Below are 23,286 nucleotides of genomic sequence, written 5' to 3'. Positions count from 1 at the left end.
CTGGGAGACACCAGAGCTCTCAAACGTCCACAGTGGACACCTTTTCCCCACTGGACTGAACAACGGAGACAGGAATGCTGCCGGGCTCCTGGGACGAGCTGGGAGGCCGGGTTGCTTCTCGCACCCAAGCTGTGAAAGCATCTAAGAAGTTTCCCCGAGCTGGAGATAACGGTGGGAGGGGGGGGTGAGGACAGGCGGGCGAGGTCAGAAGCGGAGGCAGAGCTGATGCTGCGCGCTTCGCCTCGCTGGGCCGCCTCCTTTAAGCCTCCGCGGACGTTTGGAAGTCAACGCTGGGTTAAACCAAACCGCCTTTCCAGAGACCGCCTGGGATTCTGCTGCGGACGTCACGGCTCGCGTTACTCTTCACAGCATCGTCCCGTCAGCCTCATCAACAGGGAAGAATTCCCAGCAGCTTCTTCATCTGCGCGTGCGGCGAGGGAATAAAAGGCGACCAGAGGCGGTTTTGTTCCTTAGACGTGGGCAAAATGGGGTTGTTAGCACCGTAGAAGAACAGCAGCAGAACATCTGAGCCAAACACACAAAGAAGAAACCTTTCATGGGGGCGTTGGAACCAACAACAGAAGGTTTATTCACACTGCAGTTTGGGTTGCACATTCATTGTAACTGGTTGGATGGGAGAAGATGGGCTGAGCACATTTATGGGGGGAGGGGCTTGTCCCCGTTGGGTTGTCCCCATTTCTGAGCCCACAAAACGCTCGCGGAGGTCAGTACAGGTGGGACCGAACCATTACAGCCTCATCAAACATTGTTAGGAGTTCCAAACTGCTCCTGCACATCACCCAAGCGCGCGGCGTTCTAAACTGAAGTCGGAACTTGTGGAACCGTGTTGACTTGTGCGTGATCAGACAGAACTCTGGCAGCTAAAGAGACGCCGTCTCGAGTCCGATGGCGTATTAGTGTTTCAGCGCCCGCGTCCCTTCAAAAATGAGCAGAAGCCGCTGATCGAGGGGAATTTTACCCACAACAGTGCAGTGTGAAAGCAAAGGAACACGGGGAGATAAAGAAACGCAGGTGTAGCAGAACCTACCATGCTAGTCCTTGCCTTTTGCATAAGATGGCGGCGGACACGGATGGCATTTTCTCCACTGTTTTCAGTCATTAGAGTAGCACCTTGATGGGGGGGGGGGGCACGGTGTTGTGGCCTGAGGGAAACGCTTCTGCACATTTACAGCTGAACACTTTAAACATGATGGACTCTGGAGGAAACGGGTCACAGACGGCCGTGAATCAGCTTAAATCACGTTCCAGTTCGTCGCTAAATGTCTTAAACCAAGAAGGAAAATGCTTCACGATGGGGTTTTAGGATGTAAAGTTTGTCACTGAGGCAGAAGTACTTGCCTTCCATGGCGCTTGTCTCACGAGTCAGCTCTGGTGGCTACAGCTACAACCGACGTCTCCATCCTTCTGCGTGCTGCCCCCTACTGGGACCCTCCAGTAACAGCAGCTGACGGTACATTAATGGTCAAGAGGAGGAATCTCTGCAGCAGCAGGTTCAGAGGAGCTGGACTGAACACGGAACACATCCTAACCTACAATTCAAAGGTCCTTAGTGTGGCAGAGCTCTGAAATCCTCAGAGTTTTAGTCCCAGTCATGGTTTTACAACCCCCCCCCCATTAGATTTTGGGAATTAACAGTGGACGGGAACCCTGCGCGATGACCAACAGAGCAAATATCTCCTGGGCGGATGCGGTGAAATATTGATGAGGTAAAACTACATCGACTTACTGAAATTCTGAGCTCCAGTTGACACTAAAGCACAAGAAACCGTTTGATTTGAATGTGAAGAGTTAAGACATTTTGGCTGATTTCCACATTTATGAGCACCAAATGACCAAATGCGTCATTTAACATGGAATTTTGATTATTAAAAGCTTAATTTGTCTGAGTAAAGCTGAGAGATCTGGACGCTGACGTTCCTCAAACACAGCTGAACAAACACGGCTGGACATCGACCGGCAGCGAGGAGGCTGAAAACTGTCAGAAAGTTGATCAACGCCGGCTCGCCTGAAGGAAACCTGGTTTATTTCAGGAGGAGAGTCGCTTCCTCCGCGTTGTTAACCGGCTCTTATTGTGCAGCACCAGCTGAGATGAGTATTCCAGGGTGCTCCCACCAAAGTCCAACCAAGCTAAATCCGCAGGAGGTCCGACTGTGGAAGTGGGCCTTATCGGGAGTTTACGGACCGGGAGGAAACATCTCAGCTCAGAACTCAAAAAAACGACTTTCATGCTTTTCTTTGTTGATGGGAGGCGACGGGCCAACGTAGAAACGGCGGAAAAGTCCATTTGTGACTTTGTGAGACAAATTAAAATGCATTTATAGTATTTGATACTAATAATGAGTCTGTCTCAAAAAAAAAAAAAGTTGAATTTATCATTTCAGGACATTTACCGCCCAAAATATAGATAGCACTTCTGGGATCCTCTTCTTTTAACAGTCTAAAGTCTCTCTTCAATCTCTTTTCTCTCTTTAAGGACATTTTATGTACAATATTAGTATATAGAACATAAATTACTACACAAAACATTTTAGCCTATTCACAATTGACAATTAAGAACCAATAGCAAATCAGACAAAGTCAACAGAAAAGGAAGGAAGAGACGATGACTTGATAAACAGCTTCATTGATTCCTGTCATAGAACTTTATCCATATACTTTCTGTGCTCCCAGATGTGTAGAGTGTTGTGAAGATGAGAGAAAAACACCTTTTTTCGTATAAAAATGTCCTCCCGTCGGTCGCCCATGAAACCGCGTGACGCTCGTGGACATGTGACTCCCGACATCCCGTTAGCGTGTAAACAGAGCACCAGTAGTGTCTTGGTTCCGAGTGTCTCTTCTGTACAAAAGTATAAATATATGCTTTCTCTCCTTTTTTCTCTTTTTGTTCACATATCTAGGATGTGTCGGACCCAAAAAAAGGTTCAGTTCCTAAAAGCGCACCAGTGTTGCCGAGTCTGTGCTGGAGTTTTGCCTATTTTTGCAGTGTTGGCCCCGCCCCCTTCCATCCCGCTGTTGCTGGCTGGTGTAGATTTGTTGTCGGGTGTTTGCTGGATGGTTTTTGCATAACTAACAAAGGTTTCAGCACAGTCGGCGGCCACTGGTCCCAACAAGTAAAAAACCCCACAAGTGTCCGTTTTACTGTAGCTACAGCAGATCCATCTTGGGTCTGTAATGGAGCAGGAGGGGGGATTTCTGGGGGGAGAGAACACAAACTCAATATCTCCTCATGTCTGCAGCGTTTCGCATTTCCTCCCCCTGAAAGTCCAGATGTGGAGAAATCTCTGAACACCGGTGGAAAAACAACCCAGAAACGAGTGAAATTCCCCCAGACTGAGTCAGTCCTGAGTATTTTACTGCATTTGACCGAAAGGTTGTCAAAATATGACTCATTTTTTCTTTCTTTTTTTAACTTTAAAGCACGGGAGTCCAGACCCAGTCCTTGTGATCCAGCCGGGATTTTCATCCTACCGCCTCTTTCACTCTGGTAGGACGGAAAACCCGGCCCGGGTGGCGGCTCTGGAGGACCGGGTCTGGACACCGCTGCCTTAAAGGGATTAAATGTGCGAATGTCTTCCACAAAACTGAGTCGAGATGAAGTGTAACTGTAAACAAAACAGAGGAATCAATTCAGGTCACGGGGAGAACATCGTGGACGAGATTCTCTTGCTAAATCCCCCCACAGCACCAATTAGAAGCTGCCCCCCCCCCCATATTTGCATTTTCACTACGCAGAAGAGCGCAGGTCAATATTATTTACATGTTTCTCCTTTCCAGCTGTGGAAGAGCAGCAAATGGAGCGGCTGAATCTCTGAAATGATTTGGTTTTGGTGGAGCCGTGGTGCAGGAACGGGAGGGGCAGTAATCACATGACTGATCCGCTCCAGGACGGAGCTCCTCCAGATCTGACCAACGTTGTGGTCGTTAGACAGGACTCACCTTAAATCTCCATCTCGTCACAACAACAAACTTCAAAGTGTGGTCCTTCCCCAAAATTTCCTCATTGCATAAAATGTCCAGCTGTGGAAAAACACAACAAAAGAGCGAATTAATACTCAGCCGAACCATCCCAGCGTGATTTTCCGGGTTCGGCTGCACAAAAACAGAAAACTTTCAAGTTCAAGAGCAAAGAGGAGGCCGAGGACGATGCTGTTAATTCTCCGGAGCCGTCTCCTCCCACCCAGCAGCCGATGCTGAGAAGAGAGGAGACGCACACGGCCAGAGCGCCGCCTGCTGGCTCCGGCAGGAAGGGCGGCGCACCGGCGGGGGGCTGGACACGGCCCAGATCCGCGATGAGGAGGGGGCCATAAACAGAGCAGAGGGAGGGACGGGGGGCGTAAGAGCTGGAGATGAATGAGGGTCGTCTGAGTGAAGTGAAAATGAACTGAAATAGATCTGATCAAAGAAAAGATCTGATCAAAGAAAAGATCTGATCAAAGAAAAGATCCAGCTTGATCATCAGGGAACAGAAAATCCTCCACGAAAGCCGGCAGGCCGAGGACGCCTTCAAACTACGGTTTCAGCTTGCAGCATCTGATTTAGATTCCATAAACACGCCCTTCTTCAGAGAAGAAATAATATAATGTATATTTTTAAACATTCACTGAAGATCTGCAGAGTTTGCAGCCAAAGATGTGACGGTTTTTTAGATAAACTGGGGACTTTCATATTTATCTCCTATAGATCGGCCACTTTGCAGAGCGATGTGGGCATTGAAATCACACTGGGGGGTTTAGGAAGAGCAGCAGTGAATAAAATGCTCGGTTATCTAACGCGGCGAAGGCCAGGCGCCGCAAAAAACCTGTTCAGACGACAATAAAAGACAACAATGGCCGGTGGAGAGTGGCGATATGATGGAGGCTCCCACTCATCTCCGACAGCCGCGGTGGGAAAAAATAGCAGAGAATTAAAAGAACTAGAACAGTTCATCATTCACAGCGCTGGAAAAATCCATCTGTCCAATTATCGCCCACCATCGCCCCCCCCCCGCTGCTCTGGAAGGGGCGGCAGAAACAATAAAGGGAAAAATTAGATCATAATGGCCAATTTTTGGGCTAAATACAGATTCCAAACATGAAACAGCCTATTATGGGTAAGAAAGTGTAACTGATGTGACTGATGTTTGAGTCAGTAGAGGATCTCTGAGTGACAGAAGCATGAAGGTGGCAGGAAGGGGCGGAGCTAGGAGGCTGGAGCGGAGGGGGGGGGTGGACACGTGGGGGTGAGTGGATGTGGAGGTGGAGGTGGGGGTGGACATGGGGGTGAGTGGATGTGGAGGTGGAGGTGGGGGTGAGTGGATGTGGAGGTGGGGGTGGAGGTGGACGTGGGGGTGGAGGTGGACGTGAGGGAGTTCGTGGGGGTGGATGTGGACGTGGGGGTGGGGGTGGACATGGAGGTGAGTGGATGTGGAGGTGGACGTGGACGTGGACCTTCTGCCTGCACAGCAACAATCCTTCTCTGTTCCCTCCCCACCCCCCCACCGGCCCCCCACCCTCCCGGCGGCCCCCCAGTGGCGCCCCGCCCCCCCCCCACCGGCGCCCCACCCCCCCACCTTCATCATCATCACCAGCCGTACCTCATTGAATGACGTCAGGTTGAGCTTTTTGGCGATGAACTTCTTGAGGTGCAGGACGGTGGCCTGGGCCGAGCAGCGGATCCACTTCCGCTTCAGCCCCCGGAGTTTGCTGCTGTTGCACTCCAGGCAGATGCTGACCTGAGGGGGGGGGGAGACGACACGGTCACTGGGCTGCACCCCCACCGACCAGACCGGGGGGGGGGGTCGGCGCTGGCCCCCGTTCAAACACGACCGCTCTTCTACCAGTCACCAGCGCCGGGGCCCCGTTGGCTCCCTGGCCTCCGGTAAGTAAAGAGCGGCGCCGTAATGCCTCGGCGCCGAGGTGGGAGGCTCATAATGTCAAATAAAAAGCCCGGTGAGCTGTTTCATTATGGGATATTAGTGACAACGGCCCCACGCTAAAGAGTTATGCTGCAGCGGGCCTTGGAGGCGGCGTCACGCGGAGAGCCTCGATCGTTAGAGTCAAACGAGTTTATCGACATCGTTTCCCAGATGTGAGGAGACCTCAGAGGTGACTTCAGCCCAGCTTCATTCATATTCCAGAGCAGCTGCCCGTTCTCTCCTCAGAACCCTCATTTGCCTCTTTTGTAACCAGCTTCCTGCTTTTCTGCCCTGGACCTGAAGGTCACCCTGGAAATGGGGGCCCAGGAGACCCAGGAGACCCTGGGGGGCGGTTCAGAAAGCCCTTCATGGTTACCGGTTCACCCTTCTGCTCGTTATCTGGGAGGCATCAACTAACCAGCAGGATTGGCTGCATGTGCACGTTACTGGTCGTGTTCTCTCCCTCCACAGAAGTTCTGGCAGCTCTGATCTCCAGAAGGTTGGAAGCTGGTTGAGGTTCCACCAAACAACCAGTAGCATCCGCCCTGCTGGAGGCTCGTCAACGACCCACATGAAGCCAGATCTCATCACAGCTAAACTGGGCCCACGTTCAACGTTTCCTTCGGATAAATCGGATTCTTTTGTGCGAATTATTACAAGATCATGAAGATCTCGGACTTTTCCTTCGTTCTGCTTCCTCCATGGTGACATGATGACATTCAGCTCTACGACAGATGAGATTCTGACCACGTTCTACAGCTGGAGGGGGCAGGACCACCTTCACCATCATCTTCACCTTCACCTTCATCATCATCACCTTCACCATCACCTTCACCATCACCTTCATCAGCACCACCTTCACCTTCATCATCACCATCAACATCACCTTCACCTTCACCACCTTCACCTTCATCATCATCACCTTCACCTTCATCACCTTCACCTTCACCATCACCTTCATCAGCACCAAGGAGAGCGAGACTGAAAATAACGGGGTTTCATTTTGCAGGCTGGAGTTTGTTGTCTAAAAAGAACCCAAAAAGCTGCTTAAACCAGCTGCCAGTTAGACTGTGAGGGGAGGTGTGTGTGTGTGTGTGTGTGCCTGTGTGTATCTGTGTGTGCCTGTGTGAGTGTGTGTGCCTGTGTGAGTGTGTGTGCCTGTGTGTGTGTGTGTGCCTGTGTGAATGTGTGTGCCTGTGTGTGTGTGTGTGCCTGTGTGTGTGTGTGTGCCTGTGTGTGTGTGTGTGCCTGTGTGAATGTGCGCCTGTGTCTGTGTGTGTGTGTGTGTGCCTGTCTGTGTATGCCTGTGTGTGTGTGTGTGTGTTCACAACAATAAATCTGTCTCCATTATTAAAACCATTTGCAGCACTTGAGATTGAGCCAGAATCCGAATGAAATCAACAAAGGCCACTTTTCCACTTTAATTCTGTTCTGAGGACGCTGGCGCTGCTGCCTGGTGCTGATCCACAAATCAGCCCGTCCAAACACCAGAACAACCAGTAATTGTGAAGGATCCTGGGAAATCCCACAATGGCCCCTTTTATTGAGGCGCTAATTGAAGAGCAGCCTTAAAGCTGCTCCTTCCCTCAGCAGGAAGAACCTGAAGCTCCTCCCTCAAATTCCACATCGAGATCCATTTTTCCTGATGGAAACACTCCGAATAAATAAACCAGGGATCCTTTCAGTTCTAAACTCACGAGTCAGGAGGCAAAAATCTTTAATTCTATTTGGGAGATGATGATAGAAGCGGGATCCTCTACCTGCTCGTCACTTCGGTGATAATCGTTGTCCTCCTCTGGTTTCTCCTCTCCGGCGTCTTTGTTGGTCGGATCTTCTGATTTTGCGTCACCTGAAACACAAAACGGAGGGAAAACGGTGAAACGGCAGAAAGCGACTGTTGCTGAAACGAGGCGTTTTTAACGAGCCGTCGGGACGGCGAAGGTCGGAGACGTGGGAGAGCCTGGAAGCCTCCTGGAATCCTCCTGGAAGCCTCCTGGAAGCCTCCTGGAAGCCTCCTGGAAGCCTCCTGGAAGCCTCCTGAGCACTAACAAGGGAAGCTTCTGCCCATTAGACTCCTCAGTTCTGGGATCAGATCCCTCATCCAACATTTGTTCTTTTCCAGCTATTCAAGCAGATTTGGGATCATTTTATGAGACAAAGTTTAAAGATTAAAGCAAGACTGAACCAGCAGAAGGGCTTTGTCCCGTTTCCTGTATTATTCCGAGTTCAGGCCTCATTTAAGGGACCAGACTGGTTCTGGTGTGTTGACGTAGAAACCTGGAGAAGATTTGGGCTCCTCCGGACGGACCCGCGGCCCCGATCCTGTTTCTCAGCTCAGACACGGAGGAAATCTGCCGTCTCGTGTTGCGGCGTCCTGCCCCTCGCCGCCAATATTGAGTTTCTCCTAAACGCGGTTACGGCGGCGCCGTGACATCGGCGGTATTGCTGTTCTCTAACCTTTAAAAACAAAAATTCCCTCCGATGTAATAACGGCCTGTGTGTGTGTGTGTGTGTGTGTGTGTGTGTGTGTGTGTGTGTGTGTGTGTGTGTGTGTGTGTGTGGGGACCACATCCTTCCCCCCGCCCCCCTGGGGGGGGCCGCCCGTGTCTCTGCCGATTGTCTCGGGCTACTCAGAGGTTCTCGCTCACCTCGCTGCACATCAACCTTCACACGACCTTGGCGGTGGATCCAAACAGCCACGCCGTGTCCGAGGCGCAGCACCACACCGATCCCGCTCTGGTCCCTGTGATTCACCTGCGGGTGGGCGGGGCCACAGGCTGGGAGGTGACCCGTTTGGGTCACGCTGGGACCAGCACAGCCAGTTTGGACTTCAGCAGGTTGTTCCTGCTTTTTAAACATTCCTCAGATTTCTCCCGATGATCAGGTTCAACACGAAACCTTTGGACAAATTTACGGGGCTTTTTTCCATTCCTGGAACGTTACTGCTTGGACGTAAACGCCGCCGGCCGGAGCGGCACGAGGCCGCGTCCCGGTGCTGCTCTCCTCTAAAGTCAGCACCTTTGATTCCTTCTGCTTTTCCTCGTTATCATCTGTGGCATCAAAGCGTCCGAGTGGTCCCGCGTCTCCAGCTACCTGCCAGAAACAGTTCTGACATTTCTGGGGGTTTGCTGTTAAATGAGCCTTTAATGAGGCGTAATGGGGCTCAGGCTCGTCAGGCGGGAGCAACGTTAAGAGGGCGTTCGGTGTCATCGGTAGTTAGTGCGGCGCGATCCTCGCGTTAACTCGCCTTAACTTTGGTTGCTCGGTCTTAAACTGGAGCGGATGAGGAGCCGCTTTGATCTCCTGTGTTTGTCATTTTAAAAAGGGGGGGGGGGGTCACGAGAAGGCCGTTTGAGACGTGAAGAGACGTGTGTTTGGGCGAGGAGGTCTCACTCTGCTGCGCTAATGTTTATTAATGAAATACTCGAGTGTGTGCGCAGCTCCTCGACACCACTGCTGCTCCCAGAGCTGCAGCTTTTAACCACGTTCATGATGAAGCAGCAACAACAGCTGAGATGATCTGACCCTCGCAGGAAATGAATCAGAGAGGACGAGAGCATGAACCTCATCTCATCCTCTGGATTTCTGACTAAATACTGACTGTGTGTGTGTGTGTGTGTGTGTGTGTGTGCAGAAGTTTCCCTCCCATTTGATATTTAATCACTGAAATCAAAGAGGGGGATAGAGTGAGCGATTAGGCCCTGAGCAAACATTTACATCGGCTCATGGCCACCATCAGGTCATCGCCACCATGGGCTCATCGCCACCATCATCTCATCGCCACCATCAGGTCATCGCCACCATAGGCTCATCGCCACCATCGTCTCATGGCCACCATGGGCTCATGGCCACCATCGTCTCATCGCCACCATGGGCTCATGGCCACCATCGTCTCATGGCCACCATCGTCTCATGGCCACCATGGGCTCATGGCCACCATCGTCTCATGGCCACCATGGGCTCATGGCCACCATCGTCTCATGGCCACCATCGTCTCATGGCCACCATGGGCTCATCGCCACCATCGTCTCATGGCCACCATCGTCTCATCGCCACCATGGGCTCATCGCCACCATCGTCTCATGGCCACCATCGTCTCATCGCCACCATGGGCTCATGGCCACCATCGTCTCATGGCCACCATCGTCTCATGGCCACCATCGTCTCATCGCCACCATGGGCTCATCGCCACCATCGTCTCATGGCCACCATGGGCTCATCGCCACCATGGGCTCATCGCCACCATCGTCTCATGGCCACCATCGTCTCATCGCCACCATGGGCTCATGGCCACCATCGTCTCATGGCCACCATCGTCTCATGGCCACCATGGGCTCATCGCCACCATGGGCTCATCGCCACCATGGGCTCATCGCCACCATCGTCTCATGGCCACCATCGTCTCATCGCCACCATGGGCTCATCGCCACCATCGTCTCATGGCCACCATGGGCTCATCGCCACCATGGGCTCATCGCCACCATCGTCTCATGGCCACCATCGTCTCATCGCCACCATGGGCTCATCGCCACCATCGTCTCATGGCCACCATGGGCTCATCGCCACCATGGGCTCCACCCACTTCCTCTCTGCCTTGTGGCTCCTCTGGTTATCGAGCTGCTTCAGCCTCAAAGCTGAAGCAGCCCTCAGCAGCACGTTGACGGCGGTAGCGGCGGTTGTGCAGCCACAGGAGCTGCGGCTGCAGTCACCCCGAGTTAGAAACACGAGCGCCAAAGGTCACAAACCCTCATCTAGAGCAGGTCCATCACGTTCCAACTGGAGACGGAACCTGATGGACCTGAATGAGGCCGGTAGGACAGGTGAGGGGACCGTACCGTTTCGCTGGTCCAGGTGGGTCTTCATGTTGCAGAGATCCCCTTTGATATCTCCGGGCACCTCCATGCCCAACTTCTGATAGAACTCCCTCTGCTTCTTTATCTCCGCTACACGAGAGCAGAGACAGAATCACACAGAAGCCTGGTGGCGCCGTGCGTGCGCTAAGACCCGGCAAAGAGCCGGAATTCTGCACGATAAGGCCGTTTTCCCAGCCTTTGAAGGCGGACGCCATTAAGGAAGATTAGTGACGCAAAAGCAGCAGATTTCCTGCCGGTTGCATCAGGTCAACTCACCCTCTTGAAGTCCCGGTACCAACTTGTAGACGATGTCCTGCATTGTTCTGTCATGGCTAAAAGGACAAGGATAAATCTTTTTTAAAGACAATAATCCAAACATTGATACTTTTATGTGTGAGTGCAGCTTCTAATGTTCCATTAATTGATGTTAGTAATATTAATAATAATGACATGTTTAATAATGATGGAGCCAAAAGCATCAGGTAAAGAATAGTTCTGTTTTTCCTCTTCAACATCAACCAACTGCAACAGTAAAGGTTTAAAACGATGATGCAGAAACCTTAGCCTCATTTTCACGTTTGTGTTGGACACTGTTCATCGTGGACCCTGCTGAGATAAGAATCCTAACCGGTGTGTTGACCAGTACTCTAGTGTGTTCAATGTGCACAGGGCAGCTTATCATCCAGGTAGTGGTCACAACAAGCCGAGTTCTCTGCAAATTCCCTCAGGAAATAACTCTGATAAAAGTGGCTGAATGTGTCTCTTATCTAAAATGAAGCGCCCGCTGATGACGCCCCCCCAAAAGCTGCTAAATACTGCCCCCTGCTGGACGCTACTGGTTCTACAGTATTAATGCAAATAACCATTAAGTAAAAATGTAATATGTTTTTGGTAATAAAAGAGAATTCTCCCGATATTCCCTGCTTTTAAAACATTAGGGCAAATTTAATTTGCTGAAGTAATCTTTTTTTAAAATGTAACAAAATCGTTAATTTACAATGAGACGCTACATTCAACTGTTGTGCTTTACAAGGGCTTGCAACATAAATGTATAAATGTGTATGTAAAACCTGTCACCAGTTCCACAGTAAACATGAGTCTGGATCAATAGTTCAGCTCCCATTTCAGCTGCTGGGGTGGAAACGCTGCAGTTCAACCACCCAGTTAACCCAGCGCTGCATTAAAGAGCAATTATGGAGCAATTAGCGTGTTTGTTGATGAGCTCCAGCAAGGAGGAACTGAAAATAAACAAGGAAACACTGACCTGACGTCAGCAAATCGCTGCTTGTGATTAGTTTAACGAGCTGTCAGTTAGTTAAGAAATGTTACTTTAATGCACCACTTATTTATACACATGGCTGATTTGACTGTTCTGATGACACGACCGGTGTTGCTATTGTTTTTACTATATAGTTGTTTTAACCAAACCAGATTTCTACTTTTGTCGCGGTTCAACAGGATTCGGGGCCAAATTATCCAGGTGAAGCTTCGCCTCGGCTCTGCCGTCTGACACATCTGGAGCTTTACCTCTGTTGTCAGGGTCTGACTGTTTTCAACACCGAGGTGATGCAGGCAGATGTGTTGGGGCTGGTCCTGTGTGTGTGTGTGTGTGTGTGTGTGTGTGTGTTTCACTCACCCGATATACTGCAGTGGATGGCTCTGATGAATAACAATCCTACATGTGGGACATGTGTTGTTCTCCTCCAAATACTTGACTAGGCAGCTTCGACAGACTGCAAACACACACACACACACACACGCACACACACACACGCGCTGTAGTCACGCTGACCAACGGTGCCCTCGTTCACCATCGCTCAACACAAACGTGCTTATCCGCCCCTCCTCATCCAGCATCAGACGATCGGCCTGCTGACCAGGTGGAGTCAGAACCAAACCACCTGTGCATCTACTGGAGGTGTAGTTTAGGTGTTTAGGACCGTTTACTCAGGTATCACACAGACACCCCAGCAGCTCATGAACTCTGACCTCTGGGCGCCTCCCTGCTGGTGATCAGGGACACCGAGGTTCTGGGCGTCCGCCTCAGGTCCACCTGACATGTTCTACTGCAGTGGAACCCTGCGTGTGTCAGAAGAGCTGCAGTGGTGACGTGATGTGAATCTCTTTGTCTCAATTCTGATGGCGGAAGCTGTGTTTCCCTCCGAGGGGGGAGAGGGGGGGGGGGGGGGGGTTAACGCGTCCGTGGTCCAATTATTGGTGCAAGCGCGCCCTCTAGGGGACAGAGGCGCTAACACAGTCTGCTGCCTCATCTTGTCCAAACCGGGTCTGTAGTTAGTGGCACTGATGATGGTCAGACACTTCAGACTCCAGTGTGTATGAAGCAGAGCGTCCACACACACACACCTTATGCACACACCTCACACACACCTCACACACACACCTCACACACACACCTCACACACACCCCTCACACACACACCTCATACACACACCTCATACACCTCACACACACCTCACACACCTCATACACACTTCACACACACTCCTCATACACTCCTCTCACACACCTCTCACACACCTCTCACACACACCTCACACACCTCACACACACTCCACACACACTCCTCATACACTCCTCTCACACACCTCTCACACACCTCTCACACACCTCACACACACACCCCTCACACACACCTCTCACACACACACCTCTCACACTCCTCATATACTCCTCATACACCTCTCACACACCTCTCACACACACCTCACACACACCTCTCACACACACCTCAATGAACCATTAAAGCTGTTTCAGTCGTCAGAAGCCAACAGACGCTCCAGTTCTTTCCCTGATCTCCAGTGTGTAGACCAGGGGTGGGCACATCCAGTCCTCGAGGGCCAGATCCAAGCCGGACCTTCTGTCCTACAGGTAAACACTCACCTGGGGCTCCATTTACCTGGGTGAAAGCATTTCCTGCCTGGTAGGATGCAAATCCTGACATGAATTCACCCCTTGAGGACTGGATCTTACCTCCTCTGATGGGCTAGTCCAATCCATGGAGGCTTGAATCCAGCCAGGTTTTGCATCCTACCAGGGAGAACCCGCTTTCACCCAGGTAAATGGAGCCCCAGGTGAGTGTGTTTACCTGGAGGACAGAAAGTCTGGCTTGGATCCGGCCCTCGAGGACTGGATGTGCCCACCCCTGGTTTAGATAAATGGGAACGAGGTGATCCGAACAGCCTCGGAGTTCCCTTCTTCCCACATCCCGATGTTACAGTGTGATAACCGCTGAGCAGATTAGCTATCTTGAGGGTCGTGTACACGGCGTCCTGCTACAGCGAGATAGCGCTCAGACAGACGGCCGTTTGGCACCAGCCACCGCGTCGTCCTCAACGCGATAGCCACGTTATTTTAGCTTTGCTGCCGACACACACAGAACGAGACGATCCGAGCAGGTTTAGCTTCCAAAGGTAAAGGTGGCACTCACAGGTGTGTAAGCACTCCGTAACCGTGGTGGCGTCGATCAGGTAGCCCTCACACAGGCGGCATGTGATGTGGGCGTTGATGTGACACAGCTTTATCTTCCGTGTCAGCATGTCGGGGTTCTGCGGCCAAACAACAAGAGAGCCATTAAAACATGATAACAACAGGACGCTTCCAGCACATGGAGGCAGCAGAAGGCTGAGGGTGACGATGAAGGTGACGATGAAGGTGACGATGAAGGTGACGATGAAGGTGCTCGTGGAAAAGATTCCCACATTAAACTGTGACAACACGATTTCTCTCCTCCAGCATCACCTCAGCAGGTTTCGGAGCCACAGCAGATGAAGCTGCAGCTTTGAGCGGATTTGAATCTCATTGGTCACAACAGGCGACTGTTCAGTGAGTTCAGGAAGAAAAACTCATTATTTATCAGACGGAACGACGGGATAAAGCGCATCGATGTCACATGGTTTCATCCCAGAAGAGTAGCAGAGGAATCCGTCTGAACGGCTGAAAAGGCACGAACGACTCCAGTAAAACCAGTACGAGGGACCTGGGGGACCGGCTGGAGCCGCCCTCGCTCGGCTCCTCGCTCCTTCATGTCTCATCTTGCTCGTTAGTGCCACGTCAGCCACATTAGGAGCAACTGTCGGGCATTTAAACGGACGCCTCCTGTCTGCTTGATGCTTTTCTCATTTTAAAATAAGGTCGGCTCTCTTCCACTCGGACGGGTCCGATTAACGGGCTGATTAACGGGCTAATGGGAGGCTCCATGTTCAGGTCCGAACACCCGGAAGGGAGGAGCCTCCTCAGCAGTCACACTTAATCAGTGCTGAGGTGAAGCAACAGGAGGAGAGGAAACGGGTTCTGTGTGGTTCTGCTCTTACGCCTAGTACCGCCATGCGTCGACTGGATGGTGGACGGCCGCGTCTCTTCCTGCTGGTGTGCAGCCGGCAGTGTTAGCTCTTCATGGTGTGGAACCTCTCATCAGAGCCTGGAACAGAGGAAAAGACGTGGCTGTAAACGAGGGTTCAATCAGACGGCACAACGGGTCCGTCGCTGCACCGGCCTCAGGAGGCAACGCCCAGAGACTTCAGGCCCACAGGTGCAGGAACCAGGTTTATGTGCAGCTCAGAGCAGGTCTGGCAGCCTCTCGGAGCTCCGCACAGCTTCAGTTGCTTCCTACACCCGCGGGAGACCAGGACGTTCTGATGGAGAGGGCGGTTCTGACCCGACTCATTGAAACGCTTCCTGTGCGGGGCAGAATGTGGAAAAAAACTCTGCCACAAAAAACTGACAGCCGGACCACAGCTGGACTACAGCAGGACTACAGCGGGACTATAGCGAGACTACAGCGAGGCTACAGCCGGACCACAGCTGGACTATAGCAGGACTACAGCGGGACTACAGCGAGGCTAGTGGGACTATAGCGGGACTATAGCGAGGCTACAGCAGGACTACAGCGGGACTACAGCGAGGCTAGTGGGACTATAGCGAGGCTACAGCAGGACTACAGCGGGACTATAGCGAGGCTACAGCAGGACTACAGCGGGACTACAGCGAGGCTAGTGGGACTATAGCGGGACTATAGCGAGGCTACAGCAGGACTACAGCGGGACTACAGCGAGGCTAGTGGGACTATAGCGAGGCTACAGCAGGACTACAGCGGGACTACAGCGAGGCTACAGCAGGACTATAAAGGGACTACAGCGAGGCTACAGCAGGACTACAGCGGGACTACAGCGAGGCTACAGCAGGACTACAGCGGGACTACAGCGAGGCTACAGCAGGACTATAAAGGGACTACAGCGAGGCTACAGCAGGACTACAGCGGGACTACAGTGGGACTACAGCGGGACTATAACGGGACTACAGCGAGGCTACAGCAGGGCTATAACTGGACTACAGCGAGGCTACAGCAGGACTATAGCGGGACTACAGCAAGGCTACAGCAGGACTATAGCGGGACTACAGCGAGGCTAGTGGGACTATAGCGGGACTACAGCAGGACTATAGTGGGACTACAGCGAGGCTAGTGGGACTATAGCGGGACTACAGCAGGACTATAGTGGGACTACAGCGGGACTACAGCGAGGCTAGTGGGACTACAGCGGGACTAAAGCGAGGCTAGTGGGACTACAGCGGGACTACAGCGAGGCTAGTGGGACTATAGCGGGACTACAGCGAGGCTAGTGGGACTATAGCGGGACTACAGCGAGGCTACAGTGGGACTACAGCGAGGCTACAGTGGGACTACAGCGAGGCTACAGTGGGACTACAGCGAGGCTACAGCAGGACTATAGCGAGGCTAGTGGGACTATAGCGGGACTATAGTGGGACTACAGCGGGACTACAGCGAGGCTAGTGGGACTATAGCGGGACTATAGCGGGACTATAGCGGGACTACAGCGGGACTACAGTGGGACTACAGTGGGACTACAGCGAGGCTACAGCGGGACTACAGTGGGACTACAGCGAGGCTAGTGGGACTATAGCGGGACTACAGCGAGGCTACAGCAGGACTATAACGGGACTACAGCGAGGCTACAGCAGGACTACAGCGGGACTACAGCGAGGCTAGTGGGACTACAGCGGGACTACAGCAGGACTATAGTGGGACTACAGCGGGACTACAGCGAGGCTAGTGGGACTATAGCGGGACTACAGCGAGGCTAGTGGGACTATAGCGGGACTACAGCAAGGCTACAGTGGGACTACAGCGAGGCTACAGTGGGACTACAGCGAGGCTACAGCAGGACTATAGCGAGGCTAGTGGGACTATAGCGGGACTATAGTGGGACTACAGTGGGACTACAGCGAGGCTAGTGGGACTATAGTGGGACTACAGCGAGGCTACAGCGGGACTACAGTGGGACTACAGCGAGGCTACAGCGGGACTACAGTGGGACTACAGCGAGGCTAGTGGGACTATAGCGGGACTACAGCGAGGCTACAGCAGGACTATAACGGGACTACAGCGAGACTACAGTGGGACTACAGCGAGGCTACAGCAGGACTATAGCGGGACTACAGTGGTACTGCAGCTCTACACGGGGCAACAGTTTGGTGCCTTCAGGTTCTGGGAGTCCCAGCTGGGCTCCTGAGGGCTCCAGATGTGCCTCTGTCAGCTCGTTAGAGCGTGAAATTAGCCCAGTTAAATGTGCAGAGCTGCGGGGGCAGATGAGGACGCGGCGCCGCCACCATGATGTCGCTGCATTTCAGGTTTTCCAGGGTGGAGCAGAGGGCAGCATCAGGCCCAGAGGAGGACAGGAGGGATCCTCTCTGCTCATCCAACACTTCAGGGGTCCATGTCTTTAGTACATCTGGGGCTTCATGAGCTGCCCTGAATGAACCTAACTACCAGCTGGAGTTGTTGTTTAGCTGACGTGGGCCAATAAACCATGAACTAACAGTCAGAAGAGTCAACGTTGGGCTTCAGGCCCAATCCTGAATAGCTCGGTCATCTTAGCTTCCCAACCTCTTATTGGAGGCCAAACACAAGCTTGTTGATGGATCATTAAGATCCATCAACAATCTCCTACAAGCAGAAACACTGGAGCTGGTCCCTCAGGGACACCGAGGCTGCGAGCATCAAGTCAAGATAAGGGAACTGGCCCGGGTTCATCCCAGTTCAGCTCTGGCTGCAGGACGCAGTCGTCTGAGGACAGCGGAGGAAATAAATAGCACGGAGACCATCTACTCGGCACCACGCCGCCTTCCTTCCTCCACAAAACGCTAACGGAGCCTGACAGCAAAGCGGCTCTGCAGAAAGTCTCTCACACAAAAACCCAGAAACAGAAAAACCCGTCCGAGCGGCTTCGTGCAGCTCATCCAGAGGGATCTGGATCAGGGAGCAGCCGTTCAGGAGGAGCCCGAAACGATGGAGAAGCAGAGCAACAACTGTTTGTTGCATTTTTGGGTGGATTTTGACTCAGAGGATCCGTCCGGTTCAGGTGCTTTAGGAACTGGTGCCAGAGCTTCTTTAAGCACCTTCTGGATCAACGGGACTTCTTCTGTTCCTCCCAGCTGGGGTCTCCTCTGTCACATGACTCGGAGCTCCACCTGGAGCAGCTGCTGGGAAACCGTTGCTCACGTTGTTCATGGTAAGAGGATCCGCTTTCATTCAGACTCGACGTCCACGTGAAGGACACGAGACGACACGATGGGGTGAACTGGGGACAGAATTCCTGCGTGTCCGACACCAGCGTGGACTGGTGGACTCACCAGTAGCTCACCCTGCTCAGGAAAACCTCTTAAAGCATGTTCAGTGATTTTCATGGTGGAATAATTCCTTTAGCACACCAACTCCGGTTCTTGCTGCATTACAACCGGTTTTGTGCGCCGGAACGTTGCTCCACATTCCCAGTAAAGCAATAAATGTAAAATTCCAGCAACTCGGGATGAGAAATATCTGTGGAACCGCCTCTGACCTGAGAGTGGTTGTTCCTGAATGGAACAACGGCCCAACTTTGCTCCCATGTATCAAGACTCATGTGGGCCTGGGCTCACACGGTCCAGAAACGGGGACCAGGTTAGTGTTACACCTGCACCGCAGCTTCCAGTCCAGCAAATAACCAGGATCCACTGGTGTCACTGATGGTTCGGCTGGTGCGGGGACGCCGGCAGACGTCCGCTGGATGCAGCTGACAACATCTGGAGCCGATCGGGAGCCGAGCAGCAGCTCCAGGAGCCCGGAAGTCTGGGGTCTGAAAGGGCCCCTGTTGGCCTGCCTGTGGGTACTGGAGTGCTCAAGCTGGGCGCCAGCTGGAGCGACGGCCGCCGAGGCCCCGCGTCGGCGGCCGGAGCCAGGAGGAGAAGCCTCCGCTTGTTGTGCAGGTTTTGGCTTCGCATCAAAAACACACAGCCAGAAACTACACCCAAAAAAATGAGCATTCTCTTCCCCAGAATTCACCACCGCTCACGATCATTGTGTCCGTACTTGTGTTCGACAGGCCTCCGTCCTGCAGCTCGGGCTCAGGCGGAGACCGGGGACACCACAGATGCGAGTGCACGTTGGTGCTGAGCGCACGTTGCTGAGGAACACCTGCTTCCACTGCTGCTGTTCACGTTTCTAGCTGAACTTTGTACATTTCTCACTGACGCCAGAGGTCAGACGACATCTTGTAGAAGACAGACCAGAGTGGCGTGGAGCAGCGCCACCTCACTTCCTGCCCCATTTCACGTCACAGCGACAAGAATGAAACAAAGCTGTGATCTTGGCAACATGTGGATGGAAAGCAAAGAAGCTCAGCTTTAGCCCAGATAACCGGCAGCTGAACACCGTCTGAAGGAGCCCTGGTACAATGTTGCCACACCAGCTAGCTTCTATTAGAGTTAGCCTCTCTTTCAGCTAGCCTCTTTCTAATGGAAGTAGCCTTTTAACTAGATAGCCTATTTCAGCTAGCTTCTTTAGAGCTATCCTCTTTACTAGCTAGCTTCTATTAGAGTTAGTCTCGTCACCAGCTAGCCTCTCTACCAGCTAGCGTATCTTCTCTATAATGGAGACTAATAAAGAACACATGAAGAAGAGCTTCCTGTTACCAGGATGTTGCTCCTCATTTCCTCTCTGGTGTCGATGCTCTGATTTCACAGCAGCAGTGACAGTAAAGATAAATGCTATCATGCTAGTATCTTGGTAAAAAAAAAAAAAAAAAAGATTGAAAGTCTGATAATGAGAGCGTCATTTAAATGTAATCTTCTAAGAGTATGTGCAATAACGAGGATTAATACTGTCGTCTGATGCCCACGAAAGTTTGGTGCCATAACATCAGCGCAGAAGAAGCAGCGACATCCCTTCATAGTTCTGTTGCTCCTGCACTAAATCAGGGATTATTCGCTCATTAATCCTCCTGCTCTCCTCCATTTCTGGGCTTTTTCTTTTTGTTTTTCCGCCCTCTTCATTTCTTTTTTTAACCAAATCTGTTTGAAAGGCACTTTTCTGATGCCCCAGCGTGCTCACCTCTGCCAAACATCTCCATTATTTGTTTCCCATCAGTTCAAAAACACAGCCGAGTTTCCAGGGAGGGTAGAGGGCTCACGTGCGCGGCGCTGCAGGCTCATCGGTGCACAGGAACCTGCTGCCGAGCGTCGACCACAACAACTAAAGGATTTGTGTCGGGGTTTCTCAGGAAACACGCTGAGACGCTGCCTGCAGCCGAGACCTGCTGCACCGGAGGAGGACGCGGCGAGCCGTGACGTGGGTTCGTAGGGTTTATGAAGAGGGTGCAGCCGTGCACGGCTGAATCACGCCGTGCACGGCTGCATCACGCCGTGGCCTCCAGGCTGCAGGCCCTCAGACAGTGGCAGAGATGACAGTTATTAGCCTTTCGCTGCACACGCCAGGCCGAAGTCCAACAAACGCAACGAATCAATTCCTCGTTTGGCCCAAACGCCGTCGTTTAGAGACGATTCTGGGCCGAGGAGGCCGACGGAGACGCTCCTGCCCCCCCGTCACAAGGAGAAGTTGTGTTAAAGCAGCTTCCTGCTCGTGCACACAAGAGCAGACAACAAGCAAATCAGGGGGTTCAATGGAATTAGAAGAAGCAGAAGAAGAAGGAGGAGGTGTCACTGACTGATGAAACGTGTCAGCAGAATCTGAGGATCTGACGCTCATAGGAGGACCTGTGCGGCCATAAGTGTCCAGAAACAAACATCTTCCACCCCGAGCATGAGCGCTGACGTGCACAGCGGCTCCAGCAGGGTGGATCCAGGGTTCCGAGCTGCTGCGGGAGGACGGAGCGCCGAGCTAAAACTGCTCTTACACACACCTCATACGAGACGACAGCGGCGATCAGTGGGGGAGAACCTGGAGAGGCAACCGGGCCCTCGACCTGAACATCTGAACAACCCGATTAGACAAAGCGGAAGATCCCAGCGGCGCCCTGATGTGACCACTGCCGTGGTCCCCCCCCCAGCTGGAGGAGCCTGGACCACCATCGGAGGGCCCGGTGCTGCCTGCCCATCAAACGGGCTGGACCGTTCATGTGGTTTGATAAGATCAAAGGTCCTTCTGGTGCTTTTGTGCTCTGGCTGGAGCACGAATACGATTGTCAGCTCAGGACGTCCGTCCCCACGAGGCTGCAGGACGGACGTCTCCCTCTGGATCTCAGCGTGGACGGGGGAACCGGAGAGAGCGCACGTGACGGTCAGCTGACCACAGCACCTGTCGATGGCATCCAACATCACACAAAACCAAACCTAAATCCAGGTGACCGAGGAGGCGGCGACACGGCGACGCCTCCGTCACCTGAGCGCCGGCGTGGACGCAGAGACGTGCTGGAGACACCTGGAGGAGCTGCAGCAAACACACACGATCGGTCCAAAACCGGTGCCAGATGTGCTGCAGGAGAGGTGCCGTTCTAGCTCGCCCCCCTCCCTGGCGGAGGTGCACGTCTGTGCATGTCTGTGCACGTCTGTGCACGTCTGTGCACGTCTGCCATCTTGAGCCTGAGCGTCCACCAGTTAGGACGGGTCCTCTCAGGCTCGCTCTTCTGCTCGCCGTCTCCTTTCTCCTGAAACTTTTACCCAGTTTCGACGCCGCTACCAAACCGAGACAAGAACCCCCCCCCACAGGTGGGGTAGATCCATAACGGGTGCACTACCCCCCACAGGTGGGGTAGATCCATAACGGGTGCACTACCCCTACAGGTGGGGTAGCTCCATAACGGGTGCACTACCCCCCACAGGTGGGGTAGATCCATAACGGGTGCACTACCCCCACAGGTGGGGTAGCTCCGTAACAGGTGCACCACCCCCACAGGTGGGGTGTAGATCCATAACGGGTGCACCACCCCCACAGGTGGAGTAGCTCCGTAACGGGTGCACCACCCCCACAGGTGGGGTAGATCCGTAACGGGTGCACCACCCCCACAGGTGGGGTAGCTCCATAACGGGTGCACCACCCCCACAGGTTGCTTGTTTGGGTGTCACAGCGTGAGGCTGCACGTGGAAGCATCAGGTTGGCGCCCGACGGCCTCGGTTCTTGTTCGGTTCTCCCGGGCAGCAGAACCTCACAGTGAAACCCAGTTTCAGCATCGGGTCAACACATGACGGTTCCGCTCAGACTCTCGGACCGACGCGGCGTCGCACCTCTGGAACTGTCACCCTTCGCCTCCATCTTCTCACCTGCATCAACCAGCAACCATCCTTCCGGAACCACGGGGGTGAAGTTCAGCCGTGGACACGCTGAGACCTGATCTCAGACTGTCTGCGTGACTTTGGCCCCCACAATGTCACACAGGGCTGCAGCAGAAGCAGCGTGGTGAGGGGCCACAACCCGCCTGGAGAGCAAAAACGCACCAACTTTCTGCCTTCGTTTAATCTAAACCGCATGTTGATGCGCGCGCGCGCACGCACACACACACGCACACACTATGAACTTTGTACGGCAGGAGGAATGGAGGAGCAGGAGATTTCCCCCCAACATTCCATCTGAACGGGAGAGAGGAGGTGGTGTTTGGCTGAGAGAACAACAGCAGTTAAACATGACGAGACAGGCAGCGAGGCGGCTGCGGCGGCGCCGCCGTCGGTGCAGCTAACCGGGGGATCACGGATTACTGGCCCCGCCGCGGTGCCCTGAAAAGCGCCATCGCCGGTGTGCGTCTGCAGGGCCCGGCGCCGCCATACACCAGCGCTCGGCTCCATGAAGCCACACGTATCGCCTGTCCCGTGGCACCAAGCGGAAAGAGACGTGCGAAAAACGAGGAGGAGGGGGGCGCAAACCGGGATCATAAACCGATGGCACACCCGCCGGGGACGGGGTACGCGGCGGGGAGAGGCCGCCGGGAGAACTAACCTGTTCGGGAGAAGCACCGTCCGCTGGATATTGGGTTGAATCCGAGTTAAATCCACTATCAGTAAAACAAAGAGGCGAAAACGACCGAGCGGCCGCGGAAGAGGCCGAAACTCCACTCCTGTAGCAGTGGTGCGCATGCGCAGACATGGAGGCTGTGGTGGGCGCCGGGAGGGGGCGGAGTCACGGGGGCAACCAATCATTTGGCTAATTGATCATTAATTATTCATCTTTAAGGAAATAGACTGAGTAGTTATTGTGTTCTCTTTTAAATTGGATAGTA

The 23,286-nt window shown here is 53.0% G+C and overlaps 1 protein-coding gene across 2 annotated transcripts; it reads right to left on the bottom strand.

The window, feature by feature from the left end:
• Positions 1 to 552: 552 nt before the first annotated feature.
• Positions 553 to 23,155, bottom strand: pcgf3 (polycomb group ring finger 3). Of its 2 annotated transcripts, none has more exons than XM_029846933.1 (10): positions 23,007 to 23,155; positions 15,100 to 15,206; positions 14,217 to 14,334; positions 12,404 to 12,500; positions 11,044 to 11,099; positions 10,750 to 10,857; positions 7,675 to 7,763; positions 5,594 to 5,731; positions 3,958 to 4,038; positions 553 to 3,213 (listed from the first exon to the last, which is right to left on the bottom strand). In XM_029846933.1, exons 2-10 carry the CDS (start codon positions 15,112 to 15,114, stop codon positions 3,166 to 3,168), a joined length of 750 nt encoding a protein of 249 aa, XP_029702793.1. In that variant the 5' UTR covers positions 15,115 to 15,206; positions 23,007 to 23,155; the 3' UTR covers positions 553 to 3,165. The 2 variants fall into 2 exon arrangements, with proteins under 2 accessions (XP_029702793.1, XP_029702794.1); XM_029846934.1 differs by having other exon boundaries at positions 15,109 to 15,206.
• Positions 23,156 to 23,286: the final 131 nt, after the last annotated feature.

Source organism: Takifugu rubripes, chromosome 14 (assembly GCF_901000725.2).
Source record: "Takifugu rubripes chromosome 14, fTakRub1.2, whole genome shotgun sequence".
Classification (NCBI taxonomy): domain Eukaryota; kingdom Metazoa; phylum Chordata; class Actinopteri; order Tetraodontiformes; family Tetraodontidae; genus Takifugu; species Takifugu rubripes.
Note: the sequence above shows the minus strand (reverse complement) of the source record. Positions and strands in the feature narration are given on the sequence as shown.

Coding starts and splice junctions, on each gene's coding strand:
- pcgf3 (XM_029846933.1), bottom strand. Junction 7,764..10,749: donor CCACCTGGACCAGCGAAACG/GTACGGTCCCCT, acceptor TTTGTGTTTCAG/GTGACGCAAAATCAGAAGAT. Junction 3,214..3,957: donor TGACGAGATGGAGATTTAAG/GTGAGTCCTGTC, acceptor CTCTCCCCCCAG/AAATCCCCCCTCCTGCTCCA.